Source organism: Aphidius gifuensis, linkage group LG5 (genome assembly GCF_014905175.1).
Source record: "Aphidius gifuensis isolate YNYX2018 linkage group LG5, ASM1490517v1, whole genome shotgun sequence".
Taxonomy (NCBI): Eukaryota; Metazoa; Arthropoda; class Insecta; order Hymenoptera; family Braconidae; genus Aphidius; species Aphidius gifuensis.
The window spans coordinates 17,788,530-17,813,824 of NC_057792.1; the positions used below are offsets into that span (position 1 = coordinate 17,788,530).

General features: G+C 23.8%; 8 protein-coding genes across 9 annotated transcripts; 5 read left to right on the forward strand and 3 right to left on the reverse strand.

The window, feature by feature from the left end:
• Positions 1-1,877: 1,877 nt before the first annotated feature.
• Positions 1,878-3,101, forward strand: LOC122858134. Its single transcript, XM_044160842.1, has one exon. It carries the CDS (start codon positions 1,878-1,880, stop codon positions 3,099-3,101), a length of 1,224 nt encoding a protein of 407 aa, XP_044016777.1.
• A 260-nt stretch (positions 3,102-3,361) lies between these two features.
• Positions 3,362-5,761, forward strand: LOC122858100 (sodium-dependent nutrient amino acid transporter 1-like). Of its 2 annotated transcripts, XM_044160788.1 has the most exons (8): positions 3,362-3,460; positions 3,543-3,789; positions 3,852-4,080; positions 4,147-4,521; positions 4,599-4,965; positions 5,038-5,314; positions 5,374-5,462; positions 5,535-5,761. In XM_044160788.1, exons 1-8 carry the CDS (start codon positions 3,434-3,436, stop codon positions 5,667-5,669), a joined length of 1,746 nt encoding a protein of 581 aa, XP_044016723.1. In that variant the 5' UTR covers positions 3,362-3,433; the 3' UTR covers positions 5,670-5,761. The 2 variants fall into 2 exon arrangements, with proteins under 2 accessions (XP_044016723.1, XP_044016724.1); XM_044160789.1 differs by lacking the exon at positions 5,374-5,462 and having other exon boundaries at positions 5,535-5,601.
• Positions 5,762-8,660: 2,899 nt separating this feature from the next.
• Positions 8,661-11,777, forward strand: LOC122858095 (sodium-dependent nutrient amino acid transporter 1-like). The gene is made up of 11 exons (XM_044160783.1): positions 8,661-9,050; positions 9,132-9,221; positions 9,316-9,427; positions 9,499-9,669; positions 9,754-9,976; positions 10,038-10,409; positions 10,479-10,845; positions 10,915-11,014; positions 11,081-11,257; positions 11,317-11,411; positions 11,484-11,777. The coding sequence occupies exons 1-11, from the start codon at positions 9,036-9,038 to the stop codon at positions 11,571-11,573; spliced, it is 1,812 nt and encodes a 603-aa protein (XP_044016718.1). The 5' UTR covers positions 8,661-9,035; the 3' UTR covers positions 11,574-11,777.
• LOC122858138 (peroxisomal biogenesis factor 3) lies at positions 11,665-12,759 on the reverse strand. The gene has a single exon (XM_044160851.1). The coding sequence runs from the start codon at positions 12,757-12,759 to the stop codon at positions 11,665-11,667; it is 1,095 nt and encodes a 364-aa protein (XP_044016786.1).
• Positions 12,760-12,775: 16 nt separating this feature from the next.
• LOC122858197 (mitochondrial import inner membrane translocase subunit Tim8 A-like) lies at positions 12,776-13,342 on the reverse strand. Its single transcript, XM_044160934.1, has 2 exons — positions 13,021-13,342; positions 12,776-12,946 (listed from the first exon to the last, which is right to left on the reverse strand). Exons 1-2 carry the CDS (start codon positions 13,102-13,104, stop codon positions 12,776-12,778), a joined length of 255 nt encoding a protein of 84 aa, XP_044016869.1. The 5' UTR covers positions 13,105-13,342.
• A 161-nt stretch (positions 13,343-13,503) lies between these two features.
• LOC122858133 lies at positions 13,504-15,492 on the forward strand. Its single transcript, XM_044160841.1, has 5 exons — positions 13,504-13,926; positions 13,995-14,279; positions 14,355-14,570; positions 14,647-15,092; positions 15,385-15,492. Exons 1-5 carry the CDS (start codon positions 13,654-13,656, stop codon positions 15,386-15,388), a joined length of 1,224 nt encoding a protein of 407 aa, XP_044016776.1. The 5' UTR covers positions 13,504-13,653; the 3' UTR covers positions 15,389-15,492.
• On the reverse strand, positions 15,252-16,399 carry LOC122858154 (ADP-ribose pyrophosphatase, mitochondrial). The gene is made up of 3 exons (XM_044160871.1): positions 16,351-16,399; positions 16,053-16,280; positions 15,252-15,990 (listed from the first exon to the last, which is right to left on the reverse strand). The coding sequence occupies exons 2-3, from the start codon at positions 16,276-16,278 to the stop codon at positions 15,356-15,358; spliced, it is 861 nt and encodes a 286-aa protein (XP_044016806.1). The 5' UTR covers positions 16,279-16,280; positions 16,351-16,399; the 3' UTR covers positions 15,252-15,355.
• Positions 16,400-17,511: 1,112 nt separating this feature from the next.
• Positions 17,512-20,732, forward strand: LOC122856522 (membrane metallo-endopeptidase-like 1). The gene is made up of 17 exons (XM_044158196.1): positions 17,512-17,644; positions 17,744-17,827; positions 17,890-17,998; positions 18,053-18,101; positions 18,183-18,389; positions 18,465-18,500; positions 18,681-18,822; positions 18,895-19,006; positions 19,070-19,160; positions 19,230-19,409; positions 19,479-19,579; positions 19,649-19,707; positions 19,793-19,844; positions 19,929-19,951; positions 20,046-20,227; positions 20,306-20,473; positions 20,553-20,732. Exons 1-17 carry the CDS (start codon positions 17,512-17,514, stop codon positions 20,730-20,732), a joined length of 1,908 nt encoding a protein of 635 aa, XP_044014131.1.
• The last annotated feature ends 4,563 nt before the right edge of the window (positions 20,733-25,295 follow it).

Consider the following 25,295-nt stretch of genomic DNA (forward strand, 5'->3'; position numbering starts at 1 on the left):
AGTTTAAATGAAAAATTTAGATGATATATAAAATTTAGAACAAAAAAAAGTTTCAATATTTGAAAGAATACATAAATTTATTTAAATTAAATAATATTTATTAAAAAATAATAAATTCATAATTAATCATTTAAAATAATAAATATATTTACTTTTAACATGTCAAACATGAAATTAATTTAACTAATAAACACAAAAAAATCATAAAGAATTATCTGGAGGATTTTTACATCTATTTTCAAGAGATATATATTTATTTAATATCTCAAAATATATATATTGTGATATTCTTAAAACCAAATATACAAGCGTGATTATTTCCGCCGATGAATTAAATTTTCTTTTGCTAAAAAAAAATAATTTAAATAAATAAATTATCAACGAATATATACACACCATTATTATAAATATTATATTTAATAAATATTGGTATTATTTATTTATTTGCATCCGTCAATTGAACTCAGGGATGCCTGATGAATTTAAAATCGAAAATTTCGAATGGAAAAATATTATGCATTTTATTTGAAAGGATTTTGTTGCAGTTAAACTGTCTATTCTTTCATTTTAAAAAACAAGAAAATGACGATAATTTAAATGGATAAATAAATTTAGAAAAATTAAAAAAAACGAAATTAATAATTAGATGAAAGTGTAGATAATGATGATATATATTTTTTTGTGACAAGTAATACTTGTAATGTATAAATGATTATGAAGCTTAGACATAGAAATTTAGAGTTTTATTTTTTTTTTAAAAAACTGTGAGACACTTAATGTGCTTAAATTCCTGTATATTTTTTTGTTCTGAATTAATAATTATATATAGAAAAATAATAAATAAATTTAAAAATATAAAATGACCTTATCTACTATACAATATTAAAGTACAAAAAAAACAATCGAATGATCTATATAACTGCTGGATTAATGGAATTATAAAAAATGTAAAAAAAAAATTATATTATCAATAAATTACAGGTTTTTTTTTTTTTTCGAATAATATTATTACTCTGAATTTTTATTTTCTCGATGAAAATAAAATTAAATTAAAAAAAGTATATTTAAACAATTGCCGTATATTTATTTTTTGTCAATATTCAAAAAAAATATTGAAATAACGATATCACGGAATTGATATATGTCTGAAATAAAAATAATAAAAAAAAACCTAATCACAATAACATATCAAATTTAATTTTTTGTTTAATTTTTTTCTTTCGCTTATAATATCGAGCTAGATAAAAAATTCCTACCAAGCGCTATTTGCATTTAAAAAAAAAAGTTTTAAATAAAAATACAAAAAATCTGATTGTATAAAAAAAAAAATAATAACAACAATAATAAAAATAATAATCTTAATGACGAAATAATTGTGTGAGTTTTATTTATTTGGCTTTAATTATTTCCTTATTTTTTATCATATTAAAATATTTTCGATGTAAAATTTTGACAAGATAAATAATTTTTTATTTTCATTCTACTGGAATATTCAATTTGTTATTTATTATTATCAATAAATTAACATATTCAAGGTTGTTATTTTGGCTGTTCATACTCTCATCACATTCGAGACAATTATTTTACTAAATATAATATAGAAGTACGTTCTAAAAATTAATTTTACAACACTGGATATGTTGCATGACCTTCAATAGTAATTTTTTTTCTAGAGATAATTTTGTCAATGATATAACACTGGACATTACACAGCAAATAAAATTCGTATAATATCCTCCCACTTTTTAAAAAATTATTCATATAATATTTCAGTCTCAAACAGATGAGTCCGTCAGTCAGTATTCAGTAATAATACCGTTAACTGTTTACGTGTCTGCCCATCTGTGCTAAATTTAAATTTAAATTCAATAAAAAAAATGCTTATCGATCCAGATATAAAAGATTTACACTCATTGTTACGTCCAAAATTTGGTAATGAGTTTATTATTGAAAATTGTGAAATAAAAGATTTTCTTTTACCTGGTGAAAATTATGGTAGTAAAATAGTCAGTGTTCATGTTATAATACGTCGTACGAAATTATCAAATAATGAAGATATTTGGCTCATTGCAAAATTACCACCAACATTGCAAATTCAACGTGAAATATTTAACAGTCCATTTACATTTTCAAAAGAATATTTTATGTATAAAAAAATATTACCACACTATAAACAATTAAATATTTCAAATGGAAAAAATAATTTATATGATATTGGTGCTGATTTTTATGGTGCTAGATTATCATTAAATTCTGATGTTGAATTTGATGACAATGCTGCTATTCTTCTTGAAAATCTTAAGATAAAAAATTATTATTCTGTTGATAGAAAATTAGGTTGTGATTTATTACATGCTAAATTAGCAATAAAAAAACTTGCTGAATTTCATGCTTTTGGATTGGCGACAAAAGAAAAACATAGTGATTTATTTAATTTATTCAAAAAAAAATCAAAATGTATGGAATTTAAAGATATTGATGGCTGGACAAAAGTGGTTACAAAAAAATTAAAATTCATTGAAAATGATAAAGTGATGTCAGTACATTTTGAAGATTGTAAAAAAGCTGTTGAAAGTGCTGGATTTAATGTGTGGACAGATGTACCAGAAGAGCCATGGTCAACAATAATCCACGCTGATTTTTGGACAAATAATATTATGTTTCATAAAGGAGACAACGGCGAACTTGACGATGTTAAATTTGTTGATTTTCAAAATTACTTATTTCTCGCACCAACAAGAGATCTAACATTTTTCATTGGCTGTGGACTTGATGGAAATGTTATTAAAGAAAATGTTGATGAATTAATTGACCTGTATTACGAAACGATAATTGAAAAAATTAAACAGCTTGATTGTGATATTGAGCCTTATTCAAGAGCATCATTTGATAAACGAATTAAAATTGATGCTTGTATTGAATTTACTCATTGTATGTGTATGCTCAAGATCATAACCTTGGATACCGATTCCGATAATTTAGATGCATCAGATGTGATTAATGTAATGGAAGATGAAGGAGTTAATCATTTTTATCTTGAACGTGTACGTAATTTTGTGTCTGTTTTTCATGCACGTGGATGGCTTGGTAATAATTTATAATAAAAATTATTATTTACTTTTATTTCAACAAAATTTACGGCAAGTTTTTGTAAATGATTTCGTTTTAATTTAATTTTTTCTTCTTCATTTGTTTGGGGTATTATTATAATCTTTTTTTAGATAAATAGTCGTCATTTATATTTAATATGACGCTTTGATAAAATATATAAATTTAAAAAAAAAATAAAATAATAAAATGTTTTATGAAAAATATTCTGTTAAGGATTAATTTTTTTATCACCTTATAATACCCATATGAAGTTAAAAATTGATAAGAAATATTGTCAGTTTGATATTCATCATTGTCTTGTAAACACACTTGTAATTTTATCATGAATAAATCAAATAACAATGTGTCTGTAAGTCTACTATTATTTCGATAATATTTAAATAAATTTAATTTATTTTTTAAACTGCAATTGTTTCTATATATTATTGAAGAAAAAAAAAAGAGAATGGAGTGGAAGTTTACAATTTCTAATGGCATGTATAGCAACATCAGTCGGTTTGGGAAATATTTGGCGTTTTCCTTATACAGCCTATGAAAATGGTGGTGGTGCATTTTTGATTCCCTATGTAATTATATTGATATTTGTTGGAAAACCATTTTATTATCTTGAAGGAGCCATGGGACAATTTACCGGTCGATCATGCGTAGGTTTTTGGAACATGATACCAGCCTTAAAAGGTACAAGTATTTTCTAATAATCCTAAAATAAAATATAAAAATTAATTTATAATAATAAACAGGATTGGGAATTGGACAAGCTTTGGTTTCCGGCTATGTTGTGTCATACTATTGTTCGTTGATGGCATTGACTTTGTACTATTTATTTTTAAGTTTTAACACCCAGCTACCATGGTCATACTGTTGGAAGGAGTGGCAAGAGCCTTGTATTCCCATAAACTCATCAAACAATATTAAATTTGAAAATACAATTAATAAAACAATAAGTGGATCAGCAGAACTTTATTTCAGGTAATTTTTTTTTTATAGAAAATTAATCTTTCTAATTGTTACTAACAAAAAAAAAATAATTTCTAGAAAAGAAGTACTACATGAAGCTAATTTAGTTGAAGACGGTATAGGTTTACCATCTTGGAAATTATCAATTTGTCTTGGATTAAGTTGGACATGTGTTTTTTTAGTTTTACATCGTGGCATTCAAGATATTGGCAAAACTGTTTATTTTCTTGCTTTATTTCCATATTTTGTGATGCTGATACTACTTGGAAGAGCAGTAACTCTTCAAGGTGCTTTCAATGGAATAATATTTTTTATAAAACCAAATTGGACAAAACTTTTTGAGCCACAAGTTTGGTATGCAGCAATAACACAATGTTTTTTTTCTCTGAGTGTTTGTTTTGGTCCAATAATAACTTATTCTAGTCACAACAATTTTCATCATCCAATTTATCGGTACGCTAATTTAAAATTAAAGAAAAAATATTTATACAATTGATAAATTAATATTGTTTTTTTTAATTAAAAATTAGAGATGTTATGATTGTAACAACACTGGATACTTTGACAAGTTTTATGGCAGGGTGTACGATATTTGGAATACTTGGAAATTTAGCACATCAAATGGGAACAGATGATATTGGTAGTGTTGTTCGTGGTGGTACTGGTTTAGCATTTATATCATATCCAGATGCACTCGCACGTTTTGATATTGTACCACAATTATTTTCCGTACTTTTTTTTATAATGATGTTTGTATTGGCACTTGGTACAGCCATGTCATTGTGTGGAAGTATTTTTCTCATTTGTTGTGATTATTTTACAAATACAAAAACTTGGATTATAACATTGATAATAACGTTAACTGGATTTTGCCTAAGTCATATTTATATTACACCAGTATGTTTGGCTTTATATTTATTTTTTTATTTATTTTAATAATTTTAATTTAATAGAAAATTTAAATTTTAGAGTGGACAGTGGTTTGTTAGTCTAGTTGATTACTATGGAGGAACACTGGTTGCAATTGTCGTTGGAGTTTTAGAAATAATATCTATATTTTGGATTTATGGATTATGGAATGTTCTCAATGATTTTGAATTTATGTTGGGAAAAAGACCGGGTATATATTGGCGGGTTTGTTGGTTGATTGTGACTCCAACACTTATGATTGTTATATTAATTTATACTGGTGTTACATATTCACCACCGACTTATGACGGACAAGAATTTCCAATTTATGCTTACGGTAAATATTGATTGAAAATTTTAATTTTAATTTTAACAATTTATTCATTTTTTTTCTAGTGATTGGTTGGATTTTATTTGCTATTTTTGCTGTTCAACTTTTGTCTTGGATTATTTTTTATGTTAAAAAAAAGAATTATCTGATTGATGTAAGAATGAGCTATATTTCTTTTTTTTTTTTTTCAATATTTCTAATTGATATATATTTTTTTTTTTTAAAGGGTGTTAAATATGGATTTACACCATCAAAATTATGGGGACCAAAAAATCCACAAGATCATAAAGAATGGAAGGAATTTAGTCTTAAAAAAAAATCACAATACAAAGGAACTCTTCGAGAATTATTTTTTGATTAGTATTATTTTGTAAAAAAAAAACAAAAAAAATTTATTCTATTTGTTTAATTTTTTGTATTAATATATTTATAATAATAATGCTAATAAAAACATGTTGTTTTTTTCATTTCAAAATTAACTAATCATGAGTAATTTAATAATTTTTTAGATAATTTTCACAACTTGTTTATTTTTTTAATACAAATTATTTTTGTATTTTTATTATTTAAATTAATAAATTTGTTGAAAGTTTCAACTATGATAAATTGTTTTTACTATTTAAAAAAATTTTAAAAAGAATTTTAAAAAATGTTCATATTTTCTGAAATAATAAAGATAGGATGTTGGTATTGGAATCAAATTGAAGCTTGGAAGGACTAATAACGGAACAACTGAGGATACAAAAATAGCTGCAGCTAGAATTAGGTATATCGATCGGATTTTTAAATTTTTCGGATTGCGCTCATAGCAGCAATTATTAACGCACGCGCATGTAAAAAAAAAATATATATATATACGTAATTATACCCGCGCTCGCGCATATAGCTGCAGGTATATTTTTTATATATATATATAATTATACTTGCGCTCATATAGCAGCAATTATTAACGCACGTGTAAAAAAAATAAATATATATACGTAATTATACCCGCGCTCATAGCAGCAGGTATATTTTATATTATTCGCTGTGATAGGGCATTTCTACAGGCTCAATTCACTATGCCACTATCACTAATTGTGATAGGACATTTCTAGGCCTTAATCACTATGCCACTATCACTTACTATCATTATTTCACACTTCACTATTTCATTATATAAAATATTAAAATCCTGAAAATATTAAAATCATTATATTAAAAACCTGAAATTATAAAAACCCTGAAACAAAAAAAATCATAATATTAACATCTTAAAAAACCTGAAATCATAAAAATCCTGAAACAAAAAAAACCATAATATTAATATTGTGAAAATTTTAAATTCCTGAAAAACCTGAAATCATAAAAAACCTGAAACAGAAAAAAACCTGGAACATACTTGAAAATTTTATTAGTATTTTTGGAAACGTGCATTCAATATCAAATAAAAAATATACATCGCGAATGGAAAATAGGGTGAAAATTTATCTATTATAAATTTTCACGATAGATAATAATTCCTAATCACCCTTGTCTACTCTGTTTGAGATAGACAAGGTCGATTTATTTTGACTTTTACACTACGACTATATTTAATTTGGCATTAAAATTGTAATAATCAGTCAAAATAAATCTATACATAAAATAATAATTTGGAACGACAAGAAGCTTCAAAAAATATAGCAACAATTTTTTGAAACTTCAAGGATATTGAAGCATTTTTCCGGGATAGGTTAAAAATTACAACTAGTCAATCATGATCTAGAGGAACTTAACTTATGCCAGCAAACAGCCATGAAGAAGTCGTCTAGGTATTCTCCAATAATCCACATAAATTCCATTACATCCTCTCAGCAAACAGCCATGAAGGAATCGTCCAGGTAGTCTCCAATAATCCAAATAAATTCTCAGCAAAACCATGAAGAAATTGTCAAGGTAGTCTCCAATAATCCAAAAATAGCAACTGGTACGGTAGTCTCCAATAATCCAATAAATCCCAAATCAGCAACTGGCACTTTTTACACTTATATACACTTTATCACTTATCACTTTAATTTCAATTACAGATTTCTTTTTTTGTAATGAATCACTAGCACTTTATAATCACGAGTAAATCTATACACGCGGTCGTTTTAAATATTTCTAACCAAATTTAAAGGACGAAAAAATTCGATACGATATTCACTCCGCGAAAACTAAAACGAACCAACAAAAATCTAAGAAACTATTTTACTATTTTAAACTTGTACTTTTTTTTCAACACCGAGCAACCACGAGGTAATTAAAAATATTTCTAACCACGAATTAAACGAACGGAAAATTTTACAGTGATGTTAACCCGACGAAACCAAAGAAGAAACTGACTAAAAATCGTTTAGGAGGCCCTTTATATATCCTAGACAATCCTAGACAAAGACTAGAAGTCCTAGGATTTACTATCTAGTTTCGCTCTCTGAGATCAGCCATTGGCTAATGCCAGGAAAAATTTTCGAAAAACGTTTCCCGCCGCATGACTCACTTCCAGGTGAAAAAAAAATTCTACGTGGATGCCATGTGGTCGAATGAAAAAAAAAAACCACGTGCAAAAAAAATTATAATATATTTTTCTGAATTTTAAAAATTTGTATAAGAAAAAAAATATAAATTTAATGAAAATAATTTTCTAATTATGATTTTAACTGATGAGCTTTTTTTTTTTTTCTATTTTCTTTTGTAGTTATTTGAGTCATTAGATATTTTTCATATACGTATATAAAACGTATATAAAATAAATTTCGAAAAATAATTTAAAAAATGATAAAATACTTAAAATATCGTTAAAATATAATTTGAGGGATAAACATAATATTTATTTATTATGTGAGATTGAAATTTTTTTTTAATCCAAGCTTCAATTTATTTATTTTTCACTTTGTTTTTCATTGTTAATTTTTTTTTTCAATTCAGCCAAAGTAATTACATTATTTTAAAAAATTACACTCATCTCTTTCTTATTTTTATTTTTATTTTTTTCATTTTCAATTGAATCACTTGATATGCAGACACGACAGATTAAATCTCACATATTTTGCTTCAGAAAAGCAAAAATATATAACCCTTTTTATTTTTTTTTTGTCATTTAATAAATGTTTTTTCTCTGTCTCGATAGTTCCTCTTTATTATCGGAGATATAAATTGAATTTTATAATTATAAAAATAAAAGTCAATATTGCAAAATTTGCTGACTAGAAATATTTTTATTTTACATACAAAAAAACAAGTAAAATATTAATCAGCTGTATTATATATTTTTTATCTTCTTTAATTTAATTTTTTTTTTAATTTTTTATTTTTCATATCATACTGGTAATAAAGATAAAAAAAAAATTAACTTGTTATCTGTCATTGTGGTTTTTAAACCCATTTAAACCCCGATATTACATACAAGGAAAAATTAATTTTTAAGACATCCACACAATCAGCTCAAAGTGTATTGACATTTTAACACTCGAAAACAAAAATACAATACACATTGTTTTAAATTATCATTATCATTTTTTTTTTTTATTTTTAACGACATATAGCCAAGTGAATTTTTATAAAAGCTTTCATTTTTAAAAAGTCAAGCAACTTTAAATGTCGTCTCATAAAAAAAATTAACATTGTTTAAATTATTTTTTAAATTATTCAATTATTGTCTATTACAAGTGTTAAATGTTGTATTTAAATATTTATTAAAATTCATTAAATTATCAATATAAATAAAATGATAAATTATAAGGTTTAAAAAATTTATTTATAAATAAAAATCTAATACTAATATTAATTCAATAATATTAATTAAATTATCATTATAATTTAGAACAAAGATATAGATCAATTTGTGGGAACTCATGGAAATTTCAATTCATCAATAAAAATAAGTCTCGATGAAAAAGAACAGCCTCAAAATGTAAGCAAACAAATAAAAAAAAAAGTAAATAAATTTTGTGATAAATTAGATACAGTTTAACAATAAAATTAATTAATAATTTTTCATTTAAAAGAATCAAAATGTAAATAAAAATGATGATACTGATGATGACAAAAGATTCGAATGGACAAATTCAACTCAATTTCTAATGTCTTGTATTGCCTACTCAGTTGGCTTAGGAAATGGTAATAAATTATTATAATAAATTTATAAAAAAATAATATTACTAAATAAATTATACATTTTCCAAATTTAGTATGGAGATTTCCACATACAGCATATGAAAACGGAGGCGGTGCATTTTTAATTCCCTATATTATTGTTTTATTTATAATTGGAAAACCATTTTATTATATGGAAATGATTTTGGGACAATTTTCAAGTAATTCGTGTATTAAAATTTGGTCAATATCACCAGCATTTAAAGGCAAATAAATTTAAATAACCAATTATTTATCAATATAGAAATGTATGTATATAATTAATAATATTTATTTCGTTTTAAAAAAAGGAATTGGATTTGGTTTAACCGTTGCAGTATTTTCGATAACAACATATTACTGTGCACTTATGTCTTTGACTCTTTATTATTTTATTGCCTCGTTTGAATCACCATTGCCATGGACAAAATGTTCACCTGAATGGGGTGATACATGTATTGATTCAACATCATCATTTGCAAATTCATCATCATCAAATATTACTAAAAGTAGCTCAGCTGAATTGTACTTTAGGTAAATATATCTAATTTAATATTTAATTCAAAAATTAATTCATTTGATTTATTTAATTTAGAAATACAGTTCTCAAAGAAAATAGTATAAATAATGGTCTTGGTTCTCCATCATATGTGTTGGTTCTATGTCTTGGAGCAAGTTGGATAGCAGTATTTATTGTTTTATATAAAGGAATTAAAAGTAGCGGTAAAGCATCATATTTTTTAGCATTATTTCCATATATTATTTTGTTGACTCTTCTTGTAAGAGCAGTTACACTTGATGGTGCTATTGATGGTATCATTTATCTGTACAAACCAAATTGGAGTATGATTTTAAATCCAAAAGTATGGTATGCAGCTGTAACACAAGCATTTTTTTCACTTGGTGTTTGTTGTGGTGCTGTTACAATGTTTTCATCTTACAATAAATTTTCTCATAATGCAACAAGGTAATTAATAATCATGCTAAATAAATAAACAAATAAATAAATAAATAAAACGTTGCTTATTTTTTCAAGAGATTGTATCATCATTACAACTATGGATTTTCTAACAAGCCTTATTTCTGGTACAACAATTTTTGGTATACTTGGTAATTTAGCTCATGAACTTGGAACAGATGATTTTAATTCAGTTGTTAGATCTGGTACTGGTCTAGCTTTTATATCATATCCGGAGGCACTTGGAAAATTTACTATACTACCAGAATTATTTTCAATATTTTTTTTTCTAATGCTATTTATTCTTGGTATTGGATCACAAGCTGGAATGGTTAATGTTGTTATAAGTGTTTTTAAAGATCAATTTTATAATGTTAAACAGTGGAAAATATCATTGGGAGTTTGTTTTGCTGGTTTTATTGTTGGAATTATTTACTGCACTCCGGTGAGTTATTATTTTTAATCATCAACTTTAAAAATAGTCATAATATTGATGGAATTTTTTTGGTAACAGAGTGGACAGTATATTTTAAATCTTGTGGATTATTATGGAGGCACTTTTATCATAGTTGTCCTTGCGTGTTTCGAAATCATTGCTATTTCATGGATATACGGTATGGAAATATTTTTATTTCTTTCAAATTCCAATTGAGGATAATATTTTTAATTATTTTTTTTAGGAATTGAAAATTTTTCAGACGACATTGAATTTATGCTTGGCAAAAGACCAAGTTTTTATTGGAAATTATGCTGGAATTTTTTAACACCAGTTATGCTTTTTTTGATACTTTCTTATTTTTTATTTACCATGACACCAATTCGTTATAACGATGAATATTATCCAACATTTGCATATGGTATTTATTTATTTATATTGAGTGTTGATTGATATTTATATGAAAATAAATTATTTTAGTTGCTGGTTGGATGTTACTTGCTATTGGAGTTGTTCCTTTACCAATTTTATTTGGTCTTTTGATGTATCGAAATCAAGAAAAAAGCTGGCAAGATGTAATATAAAATTATTTAAAATATAAAATAAATACGAGAAAATAATTTGTAATATATTTTTTTTTTCTATAGATTTGGAAATCAACAGAAGATTGGGGTCCAAAAAATTCAAAATTACGAAAAGAATGGAAACAATTTAAAGAATTAAAACGTAAAGAATAAATTAGTATGAAATTTTTTTATTCTTTAAACTCAACACAGCTTCAAGTAAATTAACCGATAATAGTATTACAAATAATTAAGTGAAAAATATTTAAAAACTAAATGCTTCATAAATATTGGCACCAAATGTTTTAAATTTATCATCATCAATTAAATTTTGTAGCCAAACTGTTGAAATATCATTACAACTTGATGATTCATTAACTTGACTATTTATTATTGGAATGATTTTAGCCATTGGCATTGTTGCTTTATTAAAATCAACAAGTAAATCAGAAAATAATCCATTTTTCATGGACAATGAATTTTTATTTGTTATTCCATTTTGATCAGTATCATTAAAATATTCTGATATATGATCAATCAATAATACAAATCCTTTTCTAACACTCGACTGCATTAATTGCTGTATTTCTTCACTCTCCATTAAATCAAGAGTCTCATTGATAATTTTTTTTAGTACTGGATCATCAATTGACTCATCAATATTACAATCAAACATATAACTTGCTAAATTTTTAACTGGATTATTTTCTTCATCAGCAAGTATACTTGACATAATTCCTCTATAAATTTGTTCCAAATCTCTAATTGTTAATTTATCAGCCAATGATACTGTCTTAACAATATCATCAACTTTATCTTTTATAAATAAACATAATTTTTGTATTCCATTATCTACAAAATAACTACATAGTGTTAAATATTTTTGTTGTTTATCATCATCAAGATTATTTATCATTTCATTGACTTGTGAATTTTTAAACATATGTGCTCCCATTAGTGTTACTTGTACTCTTAATGTTGCTACAATCATTGTTTTAGCATATATAATTGTAACTGTTTTAGCAATTGAATATATTTTAAGTTTGTTCCAGCCATTTATTTTATCAATTGTACCATTTTTTAGGTCATTTATTATTTTATCACTGTCTAATGTTGTTAATATTGAATTTTTAATACAACTTGAAACACTTGTTATTGTTTGATTACAAGATTTTTCAGTACCTTCAAAATGTTGACTTCTTCTTGTTCTTAATAACATATCTTGTAATTCACGTTGATGCCATTCTTGTATTTTTTTTTGTGTATATTTTGATATTACAAATATACCACCAATAATAATACCACCAAAAACAAATTTACGTTTATGATGGTTTATAAATTTTTTAACTCCAGAAAACATTTTTTTTTTTTATCAATTAATCTTGTTGATTAGCAGCTCTTGCTAGACGATTTGTTATGAAATTTGTTGTATCTATAAATCTCTCGACACAATTAACCATACACTTTTGAGTTTTTGTTTCTAATCGTGTACCAGGATGATCCACACAGCTATCCCAACAAATGTCTGTCAAGTTGTGCACAAGTGCCTATATTTATTAAATAAAAAAAATACATATTAACAAAACATATATTATTATAAATTAAAATTAAAAACTATTACCTGAAATCTTTGGTTTGCTGATGCTGCTTCTAAAAATTGTTTTAGCTGATGATCACTGTTATTTGATCCACTTAATGAGTTCATTATTTTATAATATGCAATATTAATTATAAATATTTTAAGCCATAAAACTAATAAATTATTCAACTATTGTTGATATTATTTTAAATTAACTATTAATATATTATATTAATAATATGAAGAAACGTTAGAAATTATAAGCTTTTAATGGACTTTGTAATCTCTTATTGAACAAGTTTTACGGTTATTTAATTTGTTATAATTATAAATAAATAATAATATTTACAAAAAAAAAAGACAGACGTAGACAAGTGTACAAAGTACAAAAAAAAATATTATCAAAAAAATATTGATGATTATGAAATTATCGTGCGTGGGACCTCTCTCTCTTCTCTCTGCTTTAACCTAAAAAAAAAAAAATTCAATAATTAATAATAATAATAATTAATAATTACAAATGGCCGACGTCTGATACAGCGTTGTGCTGTTTAACGTAAAAAGTGATATTATTATTAAATTATAAACATAAATATTATTACTAAATGACAACAATAATAGTTGTTATAAAATTTTTAAAAAAAAATTAAATATCAACAAGAAAATTTTTAAAAAATGTGGAAAAATTTAACAAGAGGATTACGAGAAACTTTGGAACGTCGTGTTTGTCCTACAAATGTATATTCGCAAGCTCAAAATGAAGAAAATAATTCAAATATATTAAGCTATAAAAAATCATGTTTAAATATTAAAAATTCATGCATTGATTTGGTTAAACATCAAAATAGTTTTTGCGGATTATTTAATAATCGTGGTGCTAAAGATAAAAAACATTATTCTGATTGGAATAAATGTGCACAACGTTCAATAAGTGATGTTCTTGGTTGGGTAAGTGTTAATTTAATTGTTGATATAATAAAAAACAAATGATTAATTAATTGAAATGTTTTTTTTAGTCAGGAATTTTAGCTCTTGGATGGGTAATATGTCAAACACCGTGCATAAGAAAGCACATATTTGAAAAACATCGTCGTCGTAATGAAAATAAATGTTATTTTTCACAATTTCATAAAAATAATATTTCACATTTGTTGTTAAATAGTCTTAATCTAAAACCAAAAGATATACTTCCAGTTATCAATTGTATTCCAAATTCTAATACAAATAATAAAGATGAACTTATCAAAGGTGATAATGAATGGCTGGAAGATGTACCAATTGGACCAATTACAGCTCAAGAAGTAAGAATAATAATTAATTAAATTAATTATAGCTAATGCAATTTAATTAATTATATATTACTTTTAAAAAATTAGGCATTGGGTGCATCAAAAGAAAATTTCACAGCTATTCATAAAATAGTTATGAGTGAATTAGAATTGCAAATTGGTGTTAAGGCACTTGGTGAAAAACAGTATAAAAAAGCAATTGAACATTTTACAACTGGTGCTAAATTATCATCACCAGGTAGTATGTTTAATTTAGGATTATGTTATCAACTTGGTCTTGGTATACCTAGTGACATAAACAAGGTAATTTTATTTCTTTATGTTTTTGTTTATTATATTCAAAAGTTTAATAAAGTTTACTTTTTTTAAAATTTCATAGGCAGCTAAATTTTATAAAGAAGCTGCTAAAAGAGGTCATGCTGATGCCATGTATAATCTTGGAGTATTTTATGCTCAAGGACGTGGTGGATTAGTAAAAAATAAAAATATTGCTCGTGATTTATTTACAAAAGCAGCAAATCTTGGTCATCATGATGCTAAAACTGCTTTGGAATTAGAAAAAATAAAAATTAAAGAAAAAGAGCTGGCTTTAAGTAACAAAACACAATCAACTGTTCCATCAAAAACAGCAACAAATATATTTAAACGTAGTATAAATATATTTTCATCAAAAATTAATTATAATGATGATGATGATGATGATGATTTGTATGACAATTCTTACAAATCGTATTATCCAATAAATAATTATGGTAATAACGATTATTATCTTAACTTTTTGGGAATTCAGCCGAAAAGTGTACCAATTCTCATGGAAGCAGTACAGTAAGATGTTTTTTTTTTTATCTATTATTTTTATCATTATTACTAGCATAACTGTTGAATAGTTTGACGTGATATTATGCCATCACTGTGTGATTTTATTGTCTCATAAATAATAAAAAATTTAATGATAATAAAAAAAAAATAACAAAAAACTGTGTATATATTTGTATATAAAATGTATTTTAATGAATTAAGATAAAATTTATTTTAGTAGAATATAATTCAATTCTAAAATTAAAAAAATCGTTTTAATTTAATTATTTTTACCAATGTGCTTTTTTTTTTTCAACAGTTAATTGAATAAAATTGATATGATTAGCATATAAATTTAAATTTTGTTCAATGTCAATCCATCTGACGTTTGATGCATCATCACCAGCTTCAAGTGGTATACTACCAACAAGACTTCCATCATCATCATGAAAATTCATAGCACAAGTTTCCATCCAAGAATTATCAGTGTTTCTTGGATCATCAACGTATCCTTTATAAATTTCTTCACCATTAGAAAATAATTTATTGATTGAATCAGTAATAATTGATAATTGTTCTGGTGTTTTTCCAATTGAATTTAATGCTTCTTCCATAAATTCACGTTTTAATGTTAATGATATTACTTCACCAGCATCAACCATACCACCAGGTATTGCCCATTCTCCTGTATCTTTTCTTTTAATTCCAATAAATTGTAAAATTTGTTTTTTCGATTCATTGTTTATTGTTATATTGCCAGCAATGTCACGTTTCCATCGTGTTACTATTGGATCAGCTGCATGATTTGGACCCCAACGTCCTAACAATCCTCTTCCTCGTATTCCTGTTCTACCAGCTGGATTTATTGGACGATTATTATCATCGAATTTGTAAATTCCATTGTGACAATGTCGATTAATTTTACCTGATGATAAAAGTAATTTTTAAAATGTAATTAATATATGAATTATTTATATCATTATTTACCATCAATTTGATTCCATTTTGGTTTAAAAGAAGGATCATCAATGTCTAGATCAGCCCAAGGTTTTCCTACAACAACAGATGATGTGTAATCTGGTGGATTGTACTCTGGATAATCAATTGACCAATCAACTTTATCATCTGGTACCTGAAATCTTTGGACTTTACTTGATTGATAAATCCCTCCACGACAATTATTGTGCAACATTTTAATTGTATTTAATCTCATATCTAATTTACAAAAATAATTATAAAAATTAAATTGAGCAAATATATAATCAACATAAATTTATATACATACTTTAACTTGCTCTCGAAATTTTCTTGTTTGTTTGTTTTTGTTTTTTTTTTTTAATTGACATTTTGACAAATAACAATAGTAATTTTTGTTTTTTATATTTATTAATTTGGCAACAATTATTTCACTAAATAAAATAGGGAAAATTATATTTAAGTATTTTAAAATACACGCGCGTAAATAAATCCCTCAATGACACAATAAAAATGATTTATTATTAAGTGATAAACATAAATAGTCTCAGCATTAATCATTGTTATTATCATCTAAGCTAAATGTGATAAAAAAAAAATTTTTTCCATCGTTATATATTCAGCAACTGTACTCAACACGTGTAGAATAAAAAATTTTTATATTTAGTAATTTCGGGATAGAAAAATATATAAACTTGTGGATATTATCAACACGTGTCTATCGAATAAAATTTCTAAAGCTAAATAAATATATTATCAATTGAAAATACCATTAGTTATTATTATAAAAAAAAAATACATATATATTAAAATTGATTTAAAAAAAAGAAAAAAAAAATCACAATAAAATGATGAATGAAGAATGTAAAAAACGTGACTAGAAAAATTATAGAAAATTAAAAAAAAAAATTTATTTCTCAGATTGAATGAAACATTTGTGTAAATAGTTCCTAGTAACAACTCATCGCATTGATGTGAGATTATAATTTATTGTTTGTCAAATGAAGTGTGAAAAAATAAAGATAAAAAAAATTTATAAAAGTAAATAATATACTCGCCGCCATAGTCAGCAATTAAACAATAAAAAAATATATATATATATATTTATTAATTCAAATATATTATCTCAAAAGGATGATCCAACAAAAGGTATCATATCATTGTACGTAAACCATTGTAACACAACATAAAAAATATAAAAATAATTTTAATTTAAAATCTAGAAATTTAATTTAATTTAAAAATGATGACAATGTTTATTTATCAATTATTATTAATTATTATTATTATAAATAAAAATAAGTTTAATTCAGAGGCTAAATATATTAACACCAGTCATTTTGAACCAGTTTGTCAAACAAAATTATGTCAAAAAATAGGTAATAAAAATAAGACAATTTAATTATTATAATATTGTTTATTATTTTTTTTAAATTATAATGAAATATATAATTTTATAGCAGCTGATATTATGGCTGGAATGAAAAATGAAGTTAAACCATGTGATAATTTTTACAAATATGCATGTGGTAATTGGGAAAAAACAAATCCAAGTCTAAATCAATTTATTCATTTGGAAAAAGAAAAAATGTATCTATTAAAAGGTAATATTAAAATTTAATAATAAAACAAAATTATACAAATAATATATTAATTTGTTATTTATTTATATGTTTTTTTTTAAATTTGTAATTAAAAAAAAGCAATTCTAGAATCAAATTGGAATGAAAATGATAATTCAGCAGTTATAAAAGCTAAAAAACTTTATCGAGCTTGCATGGATACAAGTGAGTTAATAAAAAATATTAATTATTAAATAATTAATTAATTAAATAAATAATTTTTATAGATACGATAGAAAAACAAGGACTTTCAAGATTAATATATTTAATAAATTTAATTGGTGGATGGCCGTTGACAATGTCTGATAATGAATGGCAAATAAAAAATAAATCATGGCAAATAATTGATCAAACAATTCATAAAATTATGGGTGATTCAGCACTATTCAGTATTCGAGCTGTGATTGATAATTCAAATACATCTGCTCACATAATTGCAGTAAATTAAAATGAATATTATTTTTCTATTTATTAATCAATTAAATGATAATTATTTAATTTTTTTTTTTTTTTCCATTAGCTATCATCACCACGACCAAAACCACCAGCAGGTTTTGTCTCAATTATTGATCCAATTGACATGGATCTTGAGCCAGTTGTTAATTATAGAAATTTAATTGCAAATATTACGAAAATAATTGCAAATAAACAAGGAACATTTATTGATTTAAATACTTTTGATAATGATATTAAAGACATAGTCAAATTTGAAGTGGAATTAGATCAAGTTTGTTTATCATTTAATTTATTTTTATCATTCAAAATGTATAAATTATTTAATCCTTTTTTAAATTTTTTATAGATTGCGATGATTGAAACAAAGTCAACGACTTCTGATGTTAATCAAACATTGGAAAAAATAACAATTAAACAATTACAAAAAGAGTATGATTTATCAGAAAATAAAACAATTCAACAAGTATATTTTTTTTTTGTTTTAAATAATTTTTATTTATAGAATTAATTTAATTGTTTATTTAAAAATTGAATTATAATTTTATTGTATTTTTTTATTTAGATTAATTGGCTTTATCGAATTCAAAATATAATGGGAGTTTCAAAAATTAAAGTTGAAAAGTCAACAGTTGTTGCAGTATTTCCAAAACAGTATTTTACAAAATTGGCAAAATTACTTAGTAAAACACCACCAAAAGTTATAAGTAAATTATTTTAATTTATATATTATAATAATTATTATTAAAATTTGATATTAATTTTAAATAAAAAAACAGTTAATTTGGTGAATTGGTGGATGGTTAAGCAGCTTTTGCGTCATACAAATAAAGAGATGTCTGATCTTGTGAGTCAACTTGAGGAGTTTGAAGGAATAGAAGACAAACCAAGGTATTTAAAAATAAAAAAAATAAATTAAAAAATATTAATTGCTTGTTAATTTTTAATTTAAAGATGGTTTTTTTGTACGTCAATCAATGAAATGCAACATGCTCTTGCATATGAATATGTTAAAAAATATTTTCCAAATATAACATCTAAAAATGTAAGAATTTAAATTGAAAAAATTTACTCTTTAATTAATTTATTAATATAAATTTTTGTTGTAATTTAGATTGTGAAGGATATAATGCAACAAATAATTACTGAGATGAAAAATAATATTGTAAATTCAACTTGGTTAGACAATAATTCGAGACAAAGTGCTTTAAAAAAACTTTATAATATGAAACAATTTATTGGATATCCTGACTGGTACAATGACAGCAAAGCCGTTGCAGATTTTTACAACGATGTAAATATAAATTGAAATATTACATCATCAAAATAAATCATTAATTATTATTTTTTATTTATTTTCTAGCTCAAAGTTGGAGAGAATCATTTACTAAATCATTTAGCAACTCGTGGATTTGGTCTCAAAGTAAATTTAAATACGTTAAAAGGACCAGTTAATAAAAAAAAGTATTAATTTATTAAATTAATTAATTACTTATCTAAAAATCCAGATAACATAATTTTTTTTATTTCCAGATGGATAGCTGATCCAACCCAAGTCAATGCCTTCTATTACTATCTCGGAAATGCTTTAAGTAATTTTTAATTAATTTTTTTTCTTATCAAATTAAACATTAAATAATTATTAAAAATAAATTTGTCTTTTTTTTTTTTTCTCAGCATTACCAGCAGCAATTTTACGAGTTCCATTTTTCAATGACGAACAACCAGAGTAAATATTAATATTTTTTTTCCTCATAAATATAATAAATTAACTGATAAAAATATACTGTTCTTTTTTCTATGAAAATTCTAGTGCAATTAATTATGGAAGCATTGGTAATATTATATAAATATTTTTTTTCAATTATTATTAATTATTAAATAGTATAATTAATTAATTATTTAGTTTATTTTATTGTTGATTGGTAAGGTAATATAATTGGTCATGAAATATCACATGGATTTGATGATGTTGGACGACAGTATGACGAAGATGGAAATTTGAGAAATTGGTGGTCAACTGATACCATCAATGAGTACAATGATCGAGCTGAATGTTTTGTTCATAAATTTGGACAATATGTGGTGAAATATCACAACATTTCTTACAGAGTAAGAATTAATTATTGTTTTAATTTTATTTTTTTGATAATTGAAAAAATATAAAAAAAACATATCTTTTTATAACAGACAGATCCAATTAAAACATTGTCAGAGAATATTGCAGATTCAACTGGAGTTAGAGCTGTTTTTGAAGCATTCAAAAAACATTCTGCTGAATTTCCATCGAAAAATATGAGGCTACCTGGTCTTGAACATCTCAATACACGACAACTATTTTTTCTCTCCTATGCACACGTAAATATATTTAATTTAATTTAAGAAAATAATTGTTTTTATAATTATAATTTATAATAATGATTTCGATTATTTTTAGACATTTTGTGAGGCAATACCTGCTGAAAAAATGCTCAATATGATGATATCAAATGTTCATTGTCCATCAACATTTAGAATAGCTGGAACACTTTCAAATATGGAAGATTTTGCTGAAACTTTTAAATGCAAACCAGGAACAGTTATGAATCCAACATTAAAATGTGGCATTTGGTATTAATCTAAAAATAACAATTAACAAATGAAAAAAATAAAAAGAAAATTTTTTAAAATAAAAATCAGGTATAAAATTTCAATCAAAGAATCAATAAGTATTTTTATAATATTAACATCACTAAAATATTACTTTTTTTTTTTTTGTACCTAAAAATATAGTGTAATTATAATTAATTATTTACAAAAATGTTTTTTTTTTTTTTTTTTTAATATTAATTTATGATAATTTTTATATTTGTTTATTTTTTTTGTTTTTGAATTATTAAATTATCAATTTTTTATCAGTAAATTAAAAAACATCAACGACAATAAAATGAGGTAATAAATTAAATAATTTTATTTTTTTTTCTCTTTGTAAATAAATTAATTTTTTATAAATGAAAAAATTTAAATTTTATATTTAAATTTAATTCAATACAATAAAATTAAAAATATAATTTCGATATTTTTTTTTCGTTTCAACAATTTTCTATAATTATTTATTATTAATATTATTTTTGTAAAATATTATTGTATGTTTTTATAATATAAACATAATAAATAAAATAAATTTAAATACGATTTAATACTGCCAATGAGAAATCAAAAAAAAAAAATAATAATAATTAATTAATTTATCAGTATTTATGCATTATTTGTATTTTTTTTCATAATATTCGTTGCAGAGTATCTATCGTTGTCATCAGCATTATATGAACGAACTTCTTTTTTTTCATCTAAAATTGGACGACGTTCTTCATTAAATTTATTAACAGCATCATTAACTTTAACATCAACATTGGCCATTTGGTTTTTGTCAATCTGTTTATTATCATTGACTCGTTCAGCACGATTAACACCATTAATTTTTTCATATTCTTCTCTCTTTGCTAAATCTGAAGCTTCTCTATTAATAACCCTTGAATTATCAGGCTGATTACCATTGATTCGTTCAGCAGGATTATCATCAGACCCAATTCTTTCATGCCTTTCTGCTTCTTTGTCTTCTGTACCTAATTTCGTTTGTTGTTTATTTATTCGAACATTATTCATCTCGTTTAAATTTTCTTTATCATTAATTCTCAAATCATCATCTCGATTTTGGTAAGGTTGATTATTATCATTGATTCGATCAACAGAATCGTCACCCTCAAGTGGTTCATATCCTTTTTTTCTTTGTTTAGCTGCATTCAAGCGCAGATTTAAATTATCCATTTCAGCTGGAGAAATCGGATATTTATTTTGTTTGTAGTCAACTTTATTTGATTTACCATTCTGATTTTTATTGCCAACTTCTAATTCTTCATACTGTGGTTTTGAGTTTTGACCACCAGCATCTGCTCAAAAAAATACAATAAATCAATAATATAATTATTAAAAATTAAATATACCTATTTTTATTTTATCATAAATTAATATATTTTTATTAAAAAGAAATAAAAAATTACCTGAATATTCAATTGCAATTACAATGACAATTAAAATTATCAATTTCATTTTGACGAAATAATTTTGAAAAATTTTTTTTATCACAACAATATAAAGAATAATAAGACAACTGTGAACTGACTGATAAAACATCCAAATACTGACAGGTTTATATACCTGAGCTATAATTATTTATAACTTTAACTGCATTTTATCAGTTAAAACCAGATTTTACTAGTTTCGACTGATATAAACTATTTATGACTGGTATAAACTAAACAATGTCTAACGTATCCATATAAATACACACACACACATGTATGCTAGATGATAATATATTACCAAAAATTCAAAAAAAAATTAAGTGATAAGAATTAATCTTTTAAAATTATTATAAAAATAAAAATTACGTTGATATTTTCCTCCAGTTTGACTGTATAAAAATTTTGATAAATAATTATATAATTCATCATTATTTAGAGAGCTTTTTAATATATTTTTGTCATAATTTTGATGAATAAAATTTTTAAAATCTATTGGTCAAGGTGATACGTGATCAATGCTTGTCATGTTCATTAAATTTTCAGTCAATATTATAATATTTTTTAACAATTGAAACAATACCATTTCTTTTATTTTCAATTTTTTTAACATCAAGTGTAAAAAATGCTACGAAAAATGTTACTTGAAGAAAGAAAGTAACAAGTACTCCAACAGCAGCATAGATACAAAATGATTCAAGAGATGAAAGTATCTAAAAATAATTTTAAAAATCATAAATTAAGAAATATATTTTAATATAAAACATTTGTATTGTATTTTTTTTTTTTCTCGATTTGCAAAATGAAAATAATAAAATTGCAACATTCCAAGTTTTAGTACTTGATAAGAAGCTAAATACATGCAATTTTTTGACCTTGCAAAATCATTTTTTTTCAGTTTTAAATAACATGTTAAAAAATTATTTTTCCAAGTTTTAATAATATATTTTTTTTCTTTTACGACATTATTATATTAGCCTTGAACATCAAAGTGCTAGATAAAAAAAAATATTTTTTTTTTTATAAAATACATTTAATTATTTGACCTTGTGAAAATATTGTTTTTTAAAAAAAAAAATAATTTTTAAAAATATTTTTCAAGTAAAAAATTATTTTATTATTTTATTTATTTTTTTTTATATAGGTATGTATATATTATAATTTCCGGGAAATAATAAATAAAACAATAAAACTTATATTTCAAAGCGTATATATATATAAAAAAAAAATTCTTGCCACATTTAATTTGTTTTTTCAAGTATATTTTATCAGTATTTTATATTTTTATTTTATTTTCCAAATTGTCAGATAATCATATTTCATTATCTACATTGTTTGACGATAATAGTATACCTGTTCAAGCTAGTTCAAAGTGGTTTCAACTAGTCACATGTTACCAAAGAAAGCTTTTAATAATTTTTCGATTCTGTCGACTCAGCCTTTTCAGTGTTCAACAAAGCCACGTAGATCATCGATTTGAATCATCGATGAATCCAAATGGTATGTTATATTTTATAATAATTCATTCTAATCATAATAAATAAATAAATTAATTATTGTATTATTTCACAAATTTAATTTTAATAAAACAAATAATATATAAAAATAAATTCGTACAGGAAATAAAGACGAATATTAAAATAAAAATGTCAACTTCATTAAAATCTACAACTCTCGGATTTCTATTAATAATTTTATTGCTCAATAAATTCAACGAGTGTAAAGCTGACAATCTTGATTATGATGCCATTATTGATACAACAATTAGAACAGGTGCTTTAAATTTTTTCTTTTTACCACCACCATATGGAGCAATATTCGGATCAATTGCAATGATTGGTGCAGAAGCATATATTCATATAAAACATCAAACATCTGCCTCAAGATATTCTTTAAATTCTCAACCACTTATTGATACTGTTAAAAATTTAAAAGAATTAGCAATATTAGATAGTCAAAATGAAAAAAAAACAATTGAATATGCTTTGAACAATGTTCTTATAACAAAAGATTTATCAGAAACATTTGCATTTCTTGATGATTGTTACGGAGGCATGTGTTTAAATTGTTTTGTTAAGAAAAATACTTGTCCATCACTGTCATACAATGCAGTAAAAAGAAATTTACTTGATGAAACAAGTGATTACAGAACTAAATTACATGGATTTATTCATAATTACATTGCACTTAATAAAATACCAATTGTTAATGGTGAACCATTGCGTCGAATTTTTGAGCTTATGGTTCATGATTACAAAAATCGAGTAAATGAAGGGAGAGACTGTGGTCAACATCAATCAGAGCATACTAAAATAATCAATGCATTTTTTCGAATACTGGATGTTTTGGAAAAAAGCTATTCATTTGTTCTACTTGCATCAATTGATGAATATAATATTAATATTGCAATGAATGATACAAAAGGTAAATGATTAATTTTAAAAATTAAATATGAAAAAAATAATAATGGAAATATTTTTTAATTTTTTAGAGGCAGCACACAGATTAAATAATACAATAAAAATAATAAATAATTTGTATGATGATACAACTCGTCTTGTAAGAGAAGTAAAATGGGCTGTAAGTTAAAAAAATTTCAATATTAATAATAATTAAAAAAAGCAATTAAATGAGCGATTAAATGTTTAATAAATTTTTTTTAGATCAATGAAACATCTGCAGATATTAGACCATGTGATCCTGTTGAACCTAAACGAGGTATTTTTATTTTTTAAATTATTTATAATTAAAAGATTTTCAATTATATTTTTTAATTAATTTTTAAGGAAAAACATGGGAACGTCTTACACATTTTGTTCAGCCTGAATTATTTGGATATGAAAAAGGTTTAATAGGTAAAAAATTTCCAATTTGTGAATCATTTTTGACACCAAGACAACGTTTAAAAATTATACAAAAAGAAAATCCAACAGCTTTCAATTGCAATGCAACTCTTTATGAAAATATGAATTATAAATATACTAATGTAAGTTTTATAATTTAGCTAATTATATTTTTTATGTAAATGAAATATTTAATTTATTTTTTTTTCTATAGCCAAATGATACTGAACGATTGATTCATCATTTTGGTGATTTTCATAATAGAAGTAAATATGG

What these genes read in the sequence shown, in the direction of transcription:
- LOC122858134 (XM_044160842.1), top strand. Translation starts at nt 1,878, where the DNA reads ATGCTTATCGATCCAGATATAAAAGATTTACACTCATTGTTACGTCCA.
- LOC122858197 (XM_044160934.1), bottom strand. Translation starts at nt 13,104, where the DNA reads ATGAACTCATTAAGTGGATCAAATAACAGTGATCATCAGCTAAAACAA. An exon ending in CAGCAAACCAAAGATTTCAG is followed by an intron (nt 12,947 to 13,020) that starts GTAATAGTTTTT and finishes TAATAAATATAG; the next exon opens with GCACTTGTGCACAACTTGAC.
- LOC122858138 (XM_044160851.1), bottom strand. Translation starts at nt 12,759, where the DNA reads ATGTTTTCTGGAGTTAAAAAATTTATAAACCATCATAAACGTAAATTT.
- LOC122858154 (XM_044160871.1), bottom strand. Translation starts at nt 16,278, where the DNA reads ATGAGATTAAATACAATTAAAATGTTGCACAATAATTGTCGTGGAGGG. An exon ending in AAAATGGAATCAAATTGATG is followed by an intron (nt 15,991 to 16,052) that starts GTAAATAATGAT and finishes TTTTATCATCAG; the next exon opens with GTAAAATTAATCGACATTGT.
- LOC122856522 (XM_044158196.1), top strand. Translation starts at nt 17,512, where the DNA reads ATGGCTGGAATGAAAAATGAAGTTAAACCATGTGATAATTTTTACAAA. An exon ending in CATCTGCTCACATAATTGCA is followed by an intron (nt 18,102 to 18,182) that starts GTAAATTAAAAT and finishes TTTTTCCATTAG; the next exon opens with CTATCATCACCACGACCAAA. An exon ending in ATCACAACATTTCTTACAGA is followed by an intron (nt 20,228 to 20,305) that starts GTAAGAATTAAT and finishes TTTTTATAACAG; the next exon opens with ACAGATCCAATTAAAACATT.
- LOC122858133 (XM_044160841.1), top strand. Translation starts at nt 13,654, where the DNA reads ATGTGGAAAAATTTAACAAGAGGATTACGAGAAACTTTGGAACGTCGT. An exon ending in TAAGTGATGTTCTTGGTTGG is followed by an intron (nt 13,927 to 13,994) that starts GTAAGTGTTAAT and finishes TGTTTTTTTTAG; the next exon opens with TCAGGAATTTTAGCTCTTGG. An exon ending in GACCAATTACAGCTCAAGAA is followed by an intron (nt 14,280 to 14,354) that starts GTAAGAATAATA and finishes TTAAAAAATTAG; the next exon opens with GCATTGGGTGCATCAAAAGA.
- LOC122858100 (XM_044160788.1), top strand. Translation starts at nt 3,434, where the DNA reads ATGAATAAATCAAATAACAATGTGTCT. An exon ending in TTTCATCATCCAATTTATCG is followed by an intron (nt 4,522 to 4,598) that starts GTACGCTAATTT and finishes ATTAAAAATTAG; the next exon opens with AGATGTTATGATTGTAACAA. An exon ending in GTCATATTTATATTACACCA is followed by an intron (nt 4,966 to 5,037) that starts GTATGTTTGGCT and finishes TTTAAATTTTAG; the next exon opens with AGTGGACAGTGGTTTGTTAG.
- LOC122858095 (XM_044160783.1), top strand. An exon ending in AATATCACCAGCATTTAAAG is followed by an intron (nt 9,670 to 9,753) that starts GCAAATAAATTT and finishes TTTTAAAAAAAG; the next exon opens with GAATTGGATTTGGTTTAACC. An exon ending in AAGAAAAAAGCTGGCAAGAT is followed by an intron (nt 11,412 to 11,483) that starts GTAATATAAAAT and finishes TTTTTTCTATAG; the next exon opens with ATTTGGAAATCAACAGAAGA.